Raw genomic sequence first — 17,899 nt, 5'->3', positions numbered from 1 at the left:
CCCCCTCAAAAGTTGCTGAAATCTCTAACCCTCAGTACCTGTGAATGTGACCTTATTTGGAAGTAGTTTCTACTTCTCTACTGAAATACTCCATCTTTTCATTTATTATGAGTAGACTTTCCTCTAAGTCCTTAAACATATTTATAATAGCTGCTTTAAAGTCAGTGTCCATTCATTACAACACTTGCATCATCTCAGGATTGGTTTCTATTGACTGCGGTTTGTCTTAAGTATGGGTCACATTTTTTTCTTATCTTGTGGTTTTTAATTGTATAATGAAAATTATAGATGATATACTGGAGAGACTTTGGATTCTGTTATGTTCCTCTGAAGAGTGTTTGGTTTTGTTCTAACAGCAGTTAATTTGGCTGGACTCAAATTCCAACTTCTGTCTTCCCTGCTGCGGGCACCGACTAAATTCTCCACTCTGCTGTCAGCTTCTAGCTGCTGCTTTTTTGCTGGGTTCCTCTGGGGTCTGCTAAAAAGAATTTGGACAGGATTTATATAGATTTTAAGGTTTATCTTAAATGATTTCTCTCCTTAACTTTCCAGCTATTCTAACAGCCCCCAGACACTGTCCTCTGACATCTCAAGACAATGAAGCTATACATTTTCCAGCAACCTGGGCCATCTGAGGATTGAGGAATTTCCTCAGGCAAAAAGCCACTAGGTAGCAAATCACACCTGTTTTAATTCCTGTGTTTCTAGGACAGACTCCCCTTTTGTTTCTGCCACTGTTTTTGGTCACTCTTCAGTGCTTTCCAAGAGTTGTTGTTTTGTGTATTTTGTTGTTGTTGTTTACATTTTAAGACTAGTCCAACCAAGTTATTCACCATTACTAGATACTAGAATCCTTAGTCAAGTTGTTTTGAGAGTTTTCTGGCCAAGATCTACTCTGTTCCTGTTTTGCAACATTTAAAGCATTCTCATTCACCCTGTTCTTTAATCCTTTATCTTCTTATCAATACAGTTGTTGGTACACTTCTAAAGATTCAAGACCCAGAGGTAAGTTCTCTCTTAAATAAATATGTGTACATAGCATTGAATGGGATGTTTTGATGTTTTATGCACAACACTTTTATTTCCAGTTCCACTAACTTGAAATTCCTGATCATTCCAATGTGAGTTGGAATGAAGTTTACCTTTATATTACCTGGGCACAGTGGGTAGAGGGTGGTATGGAAAGAATATGTTTGGTTAGTTATTTTCATTTTAAAAAAAAAAGTGAAAGCACTCATTCATTCCACAAATTCTTATATAAATCAATTATTTGCTAATAACCTGTTTCTTTAATCCCTTCCCTTTCTGGATTCCCATGACATCACATGGTCTGTTTTTCTCCTATCCTACAGACCCCTTTAACAGCTCCTCTTCCTTCTTCAGTTGCTGAATGTTAGAATTCTCCCACTGTCTTGTCCTGAGACCTGACCTCTTTTCATTGAAGACTTCTTCCACACATACATGAGACTGGTTCCCAAAATCTGTCTCCAGTTCTTACTGCTGACTAACTTCCATTTTTATCTTTATCATGTCAGTGGATTTTTCCATCCTTTGGTTCTATCACAACCTTTAAAATCAATATGCTTGAAACTAAACTTACCGATCTCTAGGGGTAGAAATAAGGAATAGCTCCTCGTCCTGGTTTACCTACTTCTGTTAATCCCACTAGTGTTTCAGTCTCTTTAGTTTCTCTTCTTTGTCTCCACCCCCTCCTCCTCACATCCTGTCAGAGCTACTTTTGCAAATATGTCTCACTTCTTGCCACCTCTGAACTGATATCCTAGATTCTCCTTTCTCTCAAGCTACTGCATCTTAGAAAGAACCACCTTAATGATTCATCTAAAGCCAACCTAGATCACCCCTGCTCTTCAGAAACCTCAGGGGCTCCCAAAAGACCAGATTCTTGCCTTCAAGATCCTCCCCATAACAACCCTCACCCACCATGCCAGCAGCATCTATGTCCTCCATGTTCCAGTTAAGTCAACCAGTCTCTTCTCCAAGACACATCACCCAGTTTTTTCGTCTTTGCACCTTTGCTCATACTGTATCTTCTAGACTGCCTCCCCTTCTACTATCCCTAGTCTCTGCTTATCTTAACCCTAAATAACCTCCATCTATAACTTCTCTTCCAGGAGCCCTTCATCGGCACAGTTCAATTTCACTACATATTGATCTAAACAATATAGATTGAACTAAGTCTACTTTGTCCTTTTTACTTGGTTATCTGGGAAGAAAAGGGGTAAGAATGATGAGTTTGAGATGATGTTGAGAAATCTCAGAACCTAAAAGCACCTTAAAAATCATCTAATTCACTGGTTACCAATAAAAGAATCTTCTTATGCAGAAGCCCAATATGTAATTCTGCTGTGAGTGAAATGGGGATGGAAGTCCTAAAGCCCCACCTATGCAGATTCCCTACCAAGATTCCCCAACCCCTTCCCCTGCACCTCTGTAAAACCTTAGGGTGCCAAGGAACATGAATTTGAAAAGTATAGATTAGAAAATGGAAGCCAGAGAACCCTATCAAAATCTATAGAGTTCTCTTTGAGAGTCATCTGTGTAACTGCATTTGCAAGTAACAAAACTGCTTTTCCTTTAAAACTTTCTACAAAACAGATCTTTACCTTGATAGGTTTCAGAGTGAGAGGCATTACTATGAAGGCAGCCTGTCAAAGACTCATCAGTCTTAGTCACTGCTACTTAAGAGTCTTTCTCAAGTTGTGTTTCAAGAACTCCACATCCATGGCAGCCCTCATGCCTCACTAGGATCACCAAGCTGGAAGGCCCTGGAAATACATCCAAGATGCAAGAATCAGATGGGCTAAGAGAGGTGCCTTGGCTGTTCATTCTGGCCTCTGATTCCAGGAAAGAGGAAAGATTTTGAATGTAATTGTTATGCAAATGTACCACTTATTAGCTGACTAAGATTTCTGGCTCCTAGATAAGTAATTTTATCAGCCATAGAAAACAGCCTGTGGCTGCTACCACTCCTTTTCCTGCCTAAATAGTCTCTCAGAAAATCAGTACTAATGGAGTGGGGAAAAATGAAAATTAGAGCTAAATATAAGAGATTCCCTGGCCAAGTATCTCCTGTTTCCCTGGGAATAGCAACGTTCTTATTTTTCAATTTGGATCTAGTCAGCCCCACCACGCTCTGTCCACACCAACCAAACAAAAGGATTCGTGGAGCTAACATCTCAACAGCATATGGCACCTTTTCCTCCTTAAAGCAGATGTGATAGGAAGACATATATTTGTCTGTTTCACTAAGCCTGAAAAGCTGTACTTGTTTCAAACTTCACCTTTGAAATCATGCTATTTGCCTAAACAAAGGTACAGCTTTCCTGCCTTTTTTTAGAAAATGAAATCCACTCCAGACGTTTGGGACTGGAGGGGGTGGGTGCTTCTGGTCCCTGGAGGTCCCCAGTGGACCAATTTCTATACACCTCTCCCCAAGGCCATTCACACACCCATTTCATAACAGGAGTACAGTGACACCGCCATGGACCTCACAGCATATAGATGCGTAGATGCTACCAGAGGCATGTGGGGAGCCTGCTCCTCTGGAGTACCTGAGTGAGAAGATCCAGGTCAGGAGAGAGCTGGGTCAGTATGCAGGTAGAAACTCTACCCTACTGGAAGCCTTGGATCCATGGGCCAAGGAGATCTGGAAGCTCCTACTCCCTAAATGTATCAGTTAGCTACTGTAGCAGGAATCAGCAGCAGCAGACAGGACACTGAGGCTATAAGCAGGAAGTAATGTTTATTGTACCGGTACAGGCCCAGCAGATTTATATCCAAAGGCTGAGCCCTGAACACAGTAGGCCACCCCCTTATGTACTTTCGTTAAACTCCTATACATTGGGATTTTTTTGTCTCCCAAATAAGGTAACAAGCAAAGGAGCGTATAACCTGATTGGGTACTTCCCCTTCTATGGCCTCTGGGCCGTTGCTTAGTTACAGAGTTAGGCAGGAGTTACATAGCAACAGATTTATGTAGGAATCATGTGAGAGAGGGGCTTCAGCATTAATGGGCACATAAAGATAACGGCAGGATCCAACTGCATTCCTTTCTAGTTGAGTTATGGCCTCCAGGCCCTAGTGTTACTTTGTTCTGGGGGAGCTCCCACCACATTCCCTTTGATGCTCAGACCCTCCCTTCTAGGGTCCAAGAGCATTTTGGCTCAGGGGTTTATATTTCTATAGCATCATTGCGTGTGTGGCCATTTTTATTTTAACCATGACCTCAATGAAACTTGAGACAAGTCTTATAACCAGGGGAGCCAGGCAGGGCAAGATTAGGCAAGCTCCCAAGATTAAGAGCACACTAATTATGAGGGTCTTGAAGCCCCCGAAGGTTGAAAACCATCCTCTAAATAAGTCTCCCGGGTCCCAGCCTTTTCTTTCTAAGTGGCCCATAAAACACAGCTCTAATAAGGACAATAGAAATAGTCCTCGGCAGCACATGACAAAAGGCCTATGGACCCTTCACACATACATTTATCAGCAGGTCCATACTTTTGTTCTCAATGTAGACCTCCACATGGTTTACTATAGGTCAACCAGGTACAACCGATGGCTTCACATATATCAAAAGTACCGACACTGGCAGCTAGGGATTAGTAATCTGGATCCGATTAATTAAACACCTTCTTTCCTGAGAGTGCCGAACTTTTAGCCATTTCTCATAAGGGGAAAGGCTGTGGGTCAAAACATGTATGTTGGTCTCTGTTCTGGCAGATGGAGTAAGTGGTCTTATTGTGGGTGCAAGTCACATGTACTTGTCCCTGGCATGAGAAGTGGGTGCAGTAAAGCAAGGTCCAAGTAACTCCCTGACCTGACCGGGTTATGCGGATGCATGGGTCACAAGATAGGGAGTCTAAGTCTACTAGAGGGGTCCAGGTTAGAAACATCCAACAGTAATAAAACACCCTGCCCGTAGGAAAAAGAGGAGTGCTAGTAAAATCTTTTGGCTTCATTTCCAGTTGGCTGGAGCAGTCGCTGTCAGCCCTAAAGCAAAAACCAAGGTAAGAATTACAGCAACAGCTAGGGATAAAGGGTGACAATTTTATAGGAAACAAGAACAGTTTGTTTTGCCCGATGGTTAATTCTTCAAGCTTCTGCCGTGCGTAGATCAGTCAGCTTCCGGAGTGACTGAAGCAGGGCTGTTGTCCTCCAGGTCCCCAGATGCCACAACTTGCTTCTTCTAGATGGTCAGCTTACACTGTGTGGATGGATCAGGGATGTACTCCCAGTCTTGAGAGGCCCGCTTCACTCTGCTGTGGTGAATCCAAGGAGTCACCTCAGCTGCCTTTACTGCAGTGGGAGTGGACAGAATGACAGTGAATGGTCGGTCCCCTCCAGAGGGGCTTTAGGGGTTGGACATTCCATTCTTTTACCCATACAGCATCTCCGGGTCTAAGGGGATGGACGTCGGTGGTTAGGCTTACAGGTAGTCGTTCCCTAACCCAATGACATATGTTGGCTAGGGTCGAGCGGAGAGCCTGCATTTGCTGCCTTAGGGTTATACTGCCCAATTCTTTTAAGTCTCTCCGTATACCTCTAATGATGGGAGGTGGACACCCCTAAAGAATTTCATAAGGGGAAAATCCCATCTGTCTAGTGGGGTTAGATCTAATCCTCAACAAAGCAATCGGTAGCAGCTGGTCCCAGTGTAGGTGAGTTTCTTGGCACAGTTTACTCAGTTGTAACTTTAAAGTTTGGTTCATTCACTCTACCTTCCCAGAGCTCTGGGGACAATATGCTGTGTGCAACTTCCAGGTGATCCATAACCCCTTTGCCACCAACTGCACCACCTCAGCTACAAACACCAGCCCATTATCTGAACCTATGGTGATTGGAATTCTGAATCGGGGAATGATTTCTTTCAAAAGAAATCAGGCCACTTCATGTGCCTTTTCTGAGCGGGTGGGAAAAGCTTCTACCCAACCTGAGAATGTGCACACAAAAACTAGTAGATACTTACAGCCTCGGACTCGGGGAAGTTTAGTGGAGTCCACCACAGCATTTTCAAATGGGGCTCCCCCCAGTGCTGTGTACCCCAGGGCTGGTCTTGGGTCCCTGGTGTGGATTATTTCGAGCACACGTCTCACACTCTTTGCATACCACTCGGGCTATGCTAGAAAGTTGGGGGACATAGAAGTGCTGGCTCACTGTGGCTTCTGAGGCCGTTTGGCCATTGTGGGTTCCCTGGTGGAACTGTTTAACAAAAGTTGGGGCTAGGGCCTCAGAAATTACTATTCGGCCGTCTTTAAATTTCTACCATCTACCTGGGAGATAGCTCCCCTTTGCAGTCTTAAACCAAGTATTTTCATGCTGTGAGTAGTCGGGGTCCCATCCTGCCAGGGGATCAGGAAACAGCGCAGCAGTCAGAGCCACTGTTTCCAGTGTTCCCTTGGAAGCCGCAAGCTTTGCCTCTCAGTCTGCTTTACGGTTTCCCCGGGTGACCATAGTATCTCCCTTTTGATGTCCCCAACAATGTATAACTGCCACCCTTTTAGGGCCCATATTGCGTCTAAGAGTTCAAGGATTTCTTTGCCATATTTTATGTCCTTCCTCCCTAAGTTAATTAGCCCCTTTTCTTTATATAGAGTCCCGCGCACATGGAGGGTGGTGAAGGCATATTTAGAATCAGTGTATATATTGACCCGTACTCCCACTGCCAATAGGAGGGCCCAAATTAGCACGATGAGCTCTGTCTTTTGTGTAGAGGTTCCTTTTGACAGAAGTTTTGCCTCGATAGTGGAATTTAGTGTCACTACTGAGTATCCGACAAGGTGTTCTCCCTCTCTCACAAAATTGCTGCCATCAGTGAAATATTGAACATCTGGGTCCTCGAGAGGCTGGTCTATTAGGTCTGGTCGGCTGGAGAACACCTCATCCATGACCTCGATGCAGTCATGGTCCAGCTGACCCGGCCTGACTGGTAGTAAGTTTGCTGGGTTTAGAGTCCTCACTACTTACAGGTGAATGCGTGGGTTTTCACCTAGCATTCCTGGGTATTTAACCATTCAGGCGTTAGTCAGCCACTATTGTCCCTTATACTCCATCAAGGTTAACACTGAGTGGGGCACTCGGACGGTTAGGTCTTGTCCCATTGTAAGTTTGTTAGCCTCAGACACCAGGAGCGCTGTGGCCGCGAGTGCCTGCAGGCAAGGTGGCCACCCTTGGGCAACAGAATCCAGCTGTTTGGAGAGGTATGCCACTGGGCCGTGCCATGACCCCAACATTTGTGTCAGGACCCCTACCGCAACGCCAGTACGCTCATGCACGTACAAGAAGAAGGGCTTAGAAATGTCCAGGAGTCCTAAGCCAGGTGTGTTGGTAAGGGCCCGCTTGATCTCATCAAATGCCTTTTGTTGTGCTCTTTCCCACAACAGTGGTTCCTGTTCTCCCCACTTTGTAGCCTCATATAGGGGTTTTGCTAGAATAGAGAAGTTGGGTACCCAGATTCTATAGAAGCTGGTGGCTCCAAGGAACTCCCGAACTTGGTACCGGGTTGATGGAACCAGAATCGAGCAGTCTGCTTCCTTTCTGGGCCAAGTTGCCGTTGCCCTTGGGAGAGGTGAAAGCCAAGGTATTTGACCTTTTCTTGACAGATCTGGGCCTTTTTTCTTGAAACCTTGTAGCCAGCCTCCCATAGGAGAGTGAGGAGGTGCTGTGTCCCATCCATACAGTCCTCCCGAGTCTGTCCAGCTAGCAATAAATCATCTACATACTGGAGTAGTGTGCAGCCCAGCTGGTCGGCTGGAAAGGCTTTTAAATCAGAGGCTAACGCCATGCCGAAGATGGTTGGAGAATTTTTGAAACCTTGAGGCAGTCTAGTCCAGGTCAGCTGGACTTTGTTACCGTTTTCAAATTTTTCCCACTGGAAGGCAAAGATTGGTTGTCTCGGAGGGGCCAGGCAAATACAGAACAAGGCATCTTTGAGGTCCAGACATGTGAAGAAGGCAGCTTCAGCGGGGATAAGCCCCAAGAGTGTATAGGGATTGGGGACGACTGGGTGAAGGGTGACAGTGGCTTGGTTTACTGCTCCTAGGTCCTGAACTGGCCAGTAGTCATCTGTTCCCAGTTTCTGGACTGGCAGGAGAGGCATGTTCCAAGCCGACTGGCAGGGTCAGAGGATCCCGTACTTTAGAAGTCTCTCCAGATGCTTCTGGATTCTAATCTGTGCCTTGTGAGGGATGAAATACTGCTTCTGGGGAGCAGGCTCTGCCCCGGGTTTCAGTTCCACTATTATTGGGGGTATATTCCTGGCCAGCCCAGGGGGCTTGTCTTCAGCCCATACTCCAGGCACCTTAAAAGGGGGCTCAGGACCTTGTTGTGGCTTTTCTATGAAACTGTAGAGGTGCCACTCTTCTTCTCTGGGAACCATAAGGGCCATGGCTTTTGCTCCTGGTTTCCCCAGGGTCAGAGTTGCTAGGCCAGGGGAGTTGAAAGTTATCTGGGCTCGTAGCTTTCCCAATAAGTCTCGTCCCATCAAAGCTACAGGACAGTCAGGAATGTAGAGGAATTCATGAACGACCTCATGGCCGCCTAGGTTACATTGTCAAGGCAGCAAAAAGGGGCGATGTGCTTGGCTACTCATGGCTCCCACAATCGTGGCCTGTCTCAGTGAGAGGGGGCCCATGGATTGAGTCACTACAGAATGTCCTGCCCTGGTATCTACTGTGAAGTCAGTGAGTTGGCTCTACAGTCATTCGGACTATGGGCTCCTGGGGGCCTAGCAGAATGGAGCCCAGTCTGTCCTAATCTTTTTCATAGCCTCCCATGGCAGCTAGACCCACAAAATTACTTGTAGGGGTCTCACTCGTCCACCGTGTGGATTGGTACCATCCTTGAATCACTAGGCCTTTTTTTCTCTTTCCAGGGCCGGGATAAGAGTTCTCCGATCGGTAGGGACACTCATTCTTCCAGTGACCTTGGAGGCAATGGGCGCACTGGTTTCATCCTAATCATCCCTCTGGGCAAGGCAATCCTCCCCGCCGACTTCCCTGGCCTCGGCCCCGACCTAACGTGACACCTTTCCGGGAGTGTCCTGACCACTCCGTCAGAGCAGCTGCAAGCAGATTCATTTTTCTTTAATTTTTGATCTGCCTCTCGTTTAGCTTCCAGGTCCCAGTTGACAAATACCTTGGTGGCGCCCTCCAGCAACTGGCTAGCATTCATTCTGGCAAAGCCCTCTAGCTTTTGTAATTTGCGCCAAATGTCTCCCTGAGCCTGGCTGACAAAGGCTGCATTGATCATCCTCTGATTCTCGGCTGCCTCTGGGTCAAAGGGGGTGTAGAGGCAGAATGCTTCACATAGTCTCTCATAGAATTGGCTTGGGCTCTCTCCAGGTTCCGGAGCACCTCTGTGGTTTTGCTCATGTTTATAGCCTTCTTCGCTCCCTCTTTCACACCATGTAAAAGAGCCTCTTGATAGCATTCCAGCATTTGGAGTTCCCGGGCCTCATTAGGGTCCCATTGGGGGTCTTCCTCAGGGAAGTGGTGTTGGGTAGGGGCCTCTGTATTCAGTGTCCCTTCCAGGACATACCCTTCCAACCATTTTAAAGCGGCCTGAGTAACTCGGTGGCACACTTCAGTGTTAGTGTCAGGAGAAGCAGGTGGCAGTCCACCCAAGTGGGCTTGTGGGTCTGGACGATGGACTGCATCAAATCAATCATAGCCTGAAGCTTCTTGGTGAATGAGGGGGTATGATTTTTCCAGTTTAGGAGATCAATAGTGGTAAAAGTCTGATATATGAAAGTACGATGCCCCCCTTGTATTTGCCCATCTTGGTCATAATAGAGAGGTCCCCAGATCTTCCTCAGTGGCATCTGTAAGGCACCTTGGGTTCTACGAAGAGGAGGGTTGCCTGACGTGTTTTGGCTGGGGTGTAAAGGGTTAAGGTCAGCGGCTCCAGAGTAGCCGTAGGCAAAGGCATCTCAGGTTGCTTGGGAGGAGGGGAGGGCTCCGGAATGCAAATGGCCTTCGAGGGGGTTTCAGCTGCTGCAGGTGCAGCATGTGCCAGTGGCAGTGGGGGGATACAGTGGGCATAAGGCAGGGGAATCTCTGCTGACTCCCCAGACAAAACGGGCTTTTCTGGTTCTGGTCAGTGTTTTGAAGACGCCATGATCTGAGCCATTATGATTTTACAGTTTTCTTCTAGACAGGCTTTTAGCCAAAGTGGCCGCGAAAGGACTGTGTCTTGCCATGAGTCAATGTAAGGGAATTGGTCAGGGTGGCCTGGGTCCCCTGTGACAACTCTGAACACCTTGCTGACTAGCTCTTTGTCTAGTGACCCCTCAGGGGGCCATCCCACCCCAAACAAAGGCCAATCTAACTCACAAAATGCACGGAGCTTTTTGGGGGTCAGTTTAACACCATAATCATTAAAATATCCCTTCTTGAAATTCTTTACCATACACTCTAAAGGGGTAGGTTTACTCTGTTTGCCACCCATTTCCTCCCGTCATAACAGATGATAGGCACACACACGAGGAAGGTAGTGGGGGAAATACGAGGTTTAGGAATTTCGCTTCATCCTCCTCCTTCTGTCCTCCTCTCAGAGATATTTCAGGCACCTCTTGGTGTTGGTGGGATGGTATAAACCCTATGTCAGGACTTCTCTGGAGAGAACCACCCTAAGCCGTATGAGGATTGCCACAGAATCACAGATCAGGACTCAACACTCACTTCAGCCCTTGGCCGAGTCGGAACTCTCCTATTGTCCATCTCATTCACTCACACTCATACAACAAACTCCAACCCTCCACCCAAACCTTAACCTTAGAGTCATGGTTTTGCCTCCTCCTCTCCCCGCAAGAGGGCCTTCGAGGCTACTCGGGCGACTCTTGGGAGGTGATTAGGCTCCCCTTCCGTCACTTAGGGATGGGCCTATTAACCAAAACGAACCCAGGTTCTTACCAGTCCATCAGGCGGTGCTCCCTGCACTGGTTCCTGCACCTCTCCAGGTTCCGTTGTGCTTCTCGAGGTCTCACCCCAACATGCTGGGAGGGCTAGTCCCCTACAGATCAACTGGTCCACTGGTGCCAGGTGATGTCACCACTCCCAGCATCCCAGGGGTCATACCCCGGAGACAAGGGAGGTGAAAACACTGTCTCTGTGTACCTTCTCCCAATCCCGGACGAGCCCCCAAGAAACCTAGCAGGAATCGGCAGCGGCAGACAGGACACCGAGACTATAAGCAGGAAGCAATGTTTATTGTACCAGTACAGGCCCAGCGGATTCATATCCAAAGGCTGAGCCCCGAACACAGTGGGACACCCCCTTATATACTTTCATTAAACTCCTACACATAGGAATTTTTTTGTCTCCCAAATAAGGTAACAAGCAAAGGAGCGTATAACCTGATTGGGTACTTCCCCTTCTATGGCCTCTGGGCCGTTGCTAAGTTACAGAGTTAGGCGGAAGTTACATAGCAACAGATTTATACAGAAATCATGTGAGAAAGGGGCTTCAGAGTTAATGGGCACATAAAGATAACGGCAGGATCCAACTGCATTCCTTTCTAGTTGAGTTATGGCCCCCAGGCCCTAGTGTTACTTTGTTCTGGGAGAGCTCCCACCACACTACCTCACCCCACTGCTAGGGGGAGAAAAAGAAAAGAGGGCTGCATTAAAATAAACCCAAGAATTTAAGTGGCTTAAAATAACAATTATTTATTCTTACTGATCTTACTTAGTTCAGCTGGTCTACACTGTGTTTGGCTGGGGTGACATGGCTGTTCTCCACATTTCTCTCATCCTCCCCTTGGGATCATCAGGCCAGTCCAGGCATGTTCCTCTACAGTGATGGCAAAGGAACAAGAGCACAAGCAAAAACTCACCAGGTCTCTTGAAGTCTAGGATTTTTTTTAATATTTATTGATGGATTTTATTATTTATTTATTTTATTTTTTGGCTGTGCCAGGTCTTAGTTGCAGCATGCAGGATCTTCGTTGTGGCATGAGGACTTAGTTGTGGCATGCGGACTTAGTTGTAGCATGTGAACTCTTAGTTGCCACATGCATGCAGGATCTAGTTTCCTGACCAGGGATGGAACCTGGGCCCCTGGACCACCAGGGAAGTCCTGAGGTCTAGGATTGAAACTGGTACCCAGTGCATCTGTCACCTCATTTCTTTTATTATGGCAAAATATACATAACATGAAATTTACTATTTTAACCATTTTTAGGAGTATAGTTCTGTGGCATTAATTACATTCTCATTGTTGTACAACCTAACACTGTCCATCTCCAGAACTACTTCATCATCCCAAACTGAAACTCCTACCATTAAATAATAATAATATTCCATTCTCTCCTTCCCGCAGCCCCTGATAATTACTATTCCATATTCTGTTTCTGCAAATTTGACTACTCTAGGTATCTCATATAAGGAGAATCATACAATATTTGTCCTTTTGTGTCTGGCTTCCTTCACTTAAATTAATGTTTTCAATTTTAATCCATGTTGTCACATGTATCAGAACTTTATTCCCTTTATTCCCTTTTAAGGCTGAATAATACTCACCATATATATTTATCACACTTTGTTTATCCATCCATCTATTGATGGACCTCTGGTTTGTTTCCACCTTTTGGCTATCATGAATAATGCTGCCACGAACACTGGTGTACAAATATCTATTCAAGTCCTGCTTTCAAATCTTTTGGGTATGTAGCCAGAAGTGGAATTACTGGATCATATGGTAATTCCAATGTTCAGGGGTTTTTTTTAGGAACCTCACTGTTTTCCACAGTGGCTGTACCATTTCATATTTCCACCAACAATACGCAAGTGTCCTGATTTTCTCACATCTTCACCAACTCTAGTTAATTTCTTTTTTCTTTTTTTTTAAGTAATAGCCATCCTCATGGATGTTAAGTGGTATCTCACTGTGGTTCTTTCTGTGTTTCAATAACAATTGGTGATGGTGAGCATCTTTTCATGTGCCTGTTAATCATTTGTATATCTTTGAGAGATGTTTATTCAAGTGTTTTGCTCATTTTTTAATTTGGTTGGTGGTTTTTGTTGTTGAGTTGTAGGAATTCTTTAAATATTCTGGATATTCATCTCTTATCAGATCTATGATTTGTAAGTATTTTCTCCCATTGTGTGGGTTGTCTTTTCACTCTGTTGTTAGTGTCCTTTGATACACAAAAGCTTTTAATTTTGATGTCCAGTTTATCTAATTTTTTTGTTGTTGTCTGTGCTTTTAGTATCATATCCAAGAAATCACTGCCAAATCAATATTATGAAGTTTTCCCCTATGTTTTCTTCTGAGAGTTTTATACTTTACTTTTAACTCTTATGTTTAGGTCCTCAATCCATTTTGGGTTAATTTTTGTATATGGTTTAATGTAAGGATCCAACATCATTCTTTGCATGTAGAAATCCAGTTTTCCCAGTACTATCTGTTGAAAAGACTATCCTTTCCCCATTGAATGGTCTTGGCACCCATGTTGAAAATTGACCATATACATAACAGCTTATTTCTGGGTTCTCTATTCCATTGGTCTATATGTCTGTCTGTATTCCAGTTCCACACTGTTCTGATTACTGTAACTTCGTAATAAGTTTTGAAATCAGGAAGTATGAAACCTCTAACTTTGTTGTTCTTTTTCAAGATTGTTTTGGCTATTCAGGGTCCCTTGAGATTCCATACCAATTTTAAGATGAATTCTTCTACTTATGCAAAAACAATTTCTTTAAGTCATTAGGATTTTGAGATGGATTGAATTGGGTTTGCTTTGGGGAGTATTGAGTATCTTAAGAAAACTGTCTTCCAGCCCATGAATGTGAGATATTTTTTCATTCATTTTGTAGTTTTCAATATACAAGTCTTTTGCCTCCTTAGTTTAGTTTATTCTTAAATATTTTATTCTTTTTGATACTCATGTAAATGGAATTGTTTTCTTAATTTCCTTTTCAGATTACTCATTGTTAAGTGTTGGTTAGTGGCCAGAGTAGTCACATGGCCAAACCTGCAGTCAGGAAGTGGGGAAGTACAGCCCACCCATTGTGGGAGGGCCTTGCAAAGTTACATGGCAGAGTGAGTCCACACAGGGAGGAGTGAAAAATTGGGTCCTGTAACATGGTATTTATTCCATACTGAACTTTTGAGGGTCAACTTTAGCACTGTTTTTTCAGAGCCCTTCTTCAAAGTAGTCTGTTCCCATCTCTTCAACTTACAAAACCACAGTGAAAATGTAAAAAGGCAAGGGAATGAAGGGAGTAAGCAAAGGAAGGAGGTATCAAGGCGCCTAAGTAAATGGTTGGTGCCCAGCCAGACAAGTAATAGGTATGGGGGAAAGAACACAGACAGTGAGTCAGGTAGCAGATCTGCCCCTTGATCTTGGGACAGTCACAACATCTCTGGGCCTCAGTTTAGTCCTCTGGCAGTAAGCTAGATCATCTCTTAAAGACCTTTCCTGTGTTAATGCTGCCATCCTATAAAAATCCTAACAGTGCTTCCCCCAGAACACAGAACAAGTCAACATTAGAAAATCCATTCTCTGAACAAATCCATGAGCACCCACATCCATGCAGGTGACCATCTGTGTGTCTCACTAACCTCATCTTCTGCCTTACAGTTCAGTTTTATTAGTATGCTTTTTTTGCATCCCATAGCAGCTGGGACCTCCTTGTAAGAGAGAAGACAGTCTTAACTAACTTAACTGTCCCCAGAACACTAGCACCAAATATTAGGTTGGCCAAAAAGTTTTTTCAGGTTTTTCCACAAGATTTTATGGAAAAAAACAAACTTTTTGGACAACCCTATAGACACTTTTTAACTGAACTGAGGGAAGATCTCCAGTATCTTTAATTTTGAATGATTTATCTTGCACTTTAAACTTCCAAATAAATTTTCTCTGGAAGCTAAGTTTCTGGGATCACAACAGCAAATTCAGCAAGCACAAATTTAGAGATAATGAGTTTTCCCTCACAATTGCAATCTGTTTCTTTTACTAATTCTACACTACAAAAGCTTGAGTAGGCACCATATCTCAGTGTAATATTTTGGAATTTTGATGTATCAAAACAGGCTCCATGACCATGTCATAAGTATAACATTGTACATGTCCAATGCAGGCTTGGTTCAGTAGAGCTGTCAGAAGGCCAATGTTCTTGACTTATAGAGAAATGAGATCAGTGTTTAAAATTGTTTTCCTAGTCTCTGTTGAAAATTTTTGGCTTGAAAATCACATAAAGAGTAAGATGGAGGCAGACATTAGACATTTACCAATTAAAGTTTAATTCTTAACTATTACTATATAGTACGTGGGTTTTTTCCCAACTCACTGTATTGGAAGAAGTGATTTCTTTCCGTGTAAAACTGGCATAGGAACTAATTAACTTGAGAAAATGTTCAATGAGTCAATCTTAATTGATTCATTTTTTTAAGTTATTACAGAGACATAGATAAAAACAGTCACTTTGTGTTACCCAGGATTTTTTACTTTAATTGAATGAAAAACAGTCACCCTCCCAGTATCCCAGAGAATAAAAACATCTCCTGTTTGCTTGGCAATGGGAAGCATAAGAAAAATGCCATGGGGAAGCCACACTGAATGTATGGCCTTAAAATCCATGGAAACAAACAGCTCATCAGGAATGTGTCCTTTTTGACTTTATCAACAGCTTGCTTCTCCTCTCCTCCTTCTAGGCTGCCCCATCAAAGGCCACCCTACTCCCAACATCACCTGGTTCCACGGTGACCAGCCAGTTACCAATGTCACAGGACTGATGCATCATATCTTGGCAGCTGGACAGATTCTCCAGGTTACAAATGTTAGTGGCAGGTCTCAAGGGGAATTCAGCTGCCTTGCTCAGAATGAGGCAGGAATGCTCGTGCAGAAGGCCTCTTTAGTGATCCAAGGTAAGAAACCTTTCAGGCATTGGGTGCCAGGCTTGTTTCTTGAATGAGAGAATCTACTTGGAACCTAATTCTCTAGCTGAACAACGTGATTTCTGATCTCCAGTGGTTCCTAGAGCGTGAAAACAGAAGCTGAACCGTGTTGCCATACTGTGAGGCTCTTCAGAAGAGCCACCTGCCCCCATCTCAGCAGAACCTGGAAAAGTCAGTGCTGCTTTCATAGATGGGCCCTTCTACTCATCATGTTACTACTGCTCGGGACCAAGGAGAAACCACCATATAGCAAAGCAAATGTGTTTCCTTTATGCTGGTGTAACTAGTAAAGCTCGTGCACACACACACACAGTTGCCTGTTAAGAAAATACAATCTTTCTCTGTTGGGTTGATTTAAAGTTACTGCCCCTGCCTTGGAGCCGAGGCTGGTGTCAGGACCTGGTGATCATCTGGGAGAGTCTTCAGCCGCAGTCACATGCCGAGTGCTCTCCCGGCACCTTCGCTGTGGCCTGTCCACCAGCAGACTGGGGAGCCTGTGTGGCTCACGCATTCACCTTCCAGGCACACAGGCAGGTCAGAGAGCCCTTGGGTGGGGCCTGGCATTGGCTGCCCCAAGAAAGGGTCGCAAATGAGCCAAAAACAGTGGGAAAGGAGTCCAAACTGGCCTTGTTATGGAAACTAGCGAGGCTTCTGAGTTTTCCATAGGCTGGTTCTACCTGTGGCCTACGTGTGATACTTATAGGGAAAGCAAAATTCTACTGCACATGTGCTAAAATGGAGGTTTCCATGGGAAGGAACAGAGTTCATCCCAGAATAGCACATAAGGAGGGAGATTTTTCTAAGCAGGTAGGTTTTCATATTTAAACATCCTCCCCTGCCATTGCACTGTCCAGACAGGAACGTCAGTGTTGCATTTCCTTGCCAGCCAGCCTTCTGAAAACCAGAAGGCAGTGCCTAGCTGCAAGATTTGTAACACTCGACTTTGCAAATAAGCACTCAAAATTTACCAGCCCACAGTTATTTTTAACAGCTTTCCTACCAGTGACTCCCAGACCCCCAAATAGAAAATCCAAAGAAATGGCTTTTCTGACAGACATTATCATCTCCGTAAAGGAGCCTCTCTGGATAGGCTGTTTTTCTGTAACATATACAAAGTCCAACTCCAATAGACTTTTAAATATGATTGTTAAGTACCCCTGATATTTTTATATCTCTTTGTTGAAAAAATAAAATTACTTTCTGGTAAACCAATAGAGGGGAGAAAAAGTACTTTAGGAAGTAGGTTAGAAAATATGAGAGCTAAACCACTAACGAAGTTCTGTGTGCCAGGCGCTGGGCTAGGCCCTGTACTTTCTTTATATCCAGTCCTCACAGCAGCATGATGAGATAAGGGCTACTGTAGCCACTTTATGGATGAGCCAGCTGAGGCCCTTGGAGGCCACGTGACTTGCCTAGGTGGGTTGGGAGTGGAGCCCACCATGGGGCACAGCCTCATTCATGACAGCATCCCATGCCCACCCTGCCCCGCCCCACTCGGAAGGAATAACATAGGCATTGATGGTATTTTCTTTTCACCTCTGATCCTTCTGTGACAGATTACTGGTGGTCTGTGGATAGACTGGCGACCTGCTCGGCCTCCTGTGGTAACAGGGGGGTTCAGCAGCCCCGCCTGAGGTGTCTCCTGAATAGCACGGAGGTCAACCCCACTCACTGCGCAGGGAAGGTGCGCCCTGCTGTGCAGCCCATTGCCTGCAACCGGAGAGACTGCCCTTCCCGGTGAGTGCGACAGATGCTGGCTTAGGCCGCCCACTCCCCAGGTTGGGCCTGGACTTTTAGCCAAGTTCATGGCCAGCCCTCGTCTAGCACTGTGAGAGTAAGAGACGCTGAGTGCAGGTGAGGGAGCCTGATGTCCAAGGAGTTGCCCTTTCCTGTAGATCCAGGCGTGCCAACCTCTCCACCTCACAGAAAACATCCCTCAGGATGAGCCTCCTTTCTCAGCTCTTTGTTCCCTCACCATTCAGCCA

General features: G+C 45.0%; 1 protein-coding gene across 9 annotated transcripts in view; it reads left to right on the top strand.

Annotated features, from left to right (window-relative positions):
* The window catches only part of ADAMTSL1 (ADAMTS like 1), a 953,154-nt gene that overhangs the window by 903,763 nt on the left and 31,492 nt on the right, over window positions 1–17,899 (top strand). For 5 of the 9 annotated variants that reach the window (XM_057720944.1, XM_057720945.1, XM_057720950.1 and 2 more), the window contains 2 exons: window positions 15,672–15,884; window positions 17,471–17,651. In XM_057720944.1, the coding sequence (XP_057576927.1) occupies window positions 15,672–15,884; window positions 17,471–17,651 (394 nt within the window). The other 4 variants (XR_009051238.1, XR_009051237.1, XM_057720948.1 and 1 more) reach the window with 4 other exon arrangements.

This window comes from Hippopotamus amphibius, chromosome 2 (assembly GCF_030028045.1).
Source record: "Hippopotamus amphibius kiboko isolate mHipAmp2 chromosome 2, mHipAmp2.hap2, whole genome shotgun sequence".
NCBI classification, from domain to species: Eukaryota; Metazoa; Chordata; class Mammalia; order Artiodactyla; family Hippopotamidae; genus Hippopotamus; species Hippopotamus amphibius.
Note: the sequence above shows the minus strand (reverse complement) of the source record. Positions and strands in the feature narration are given on the sequence as shown.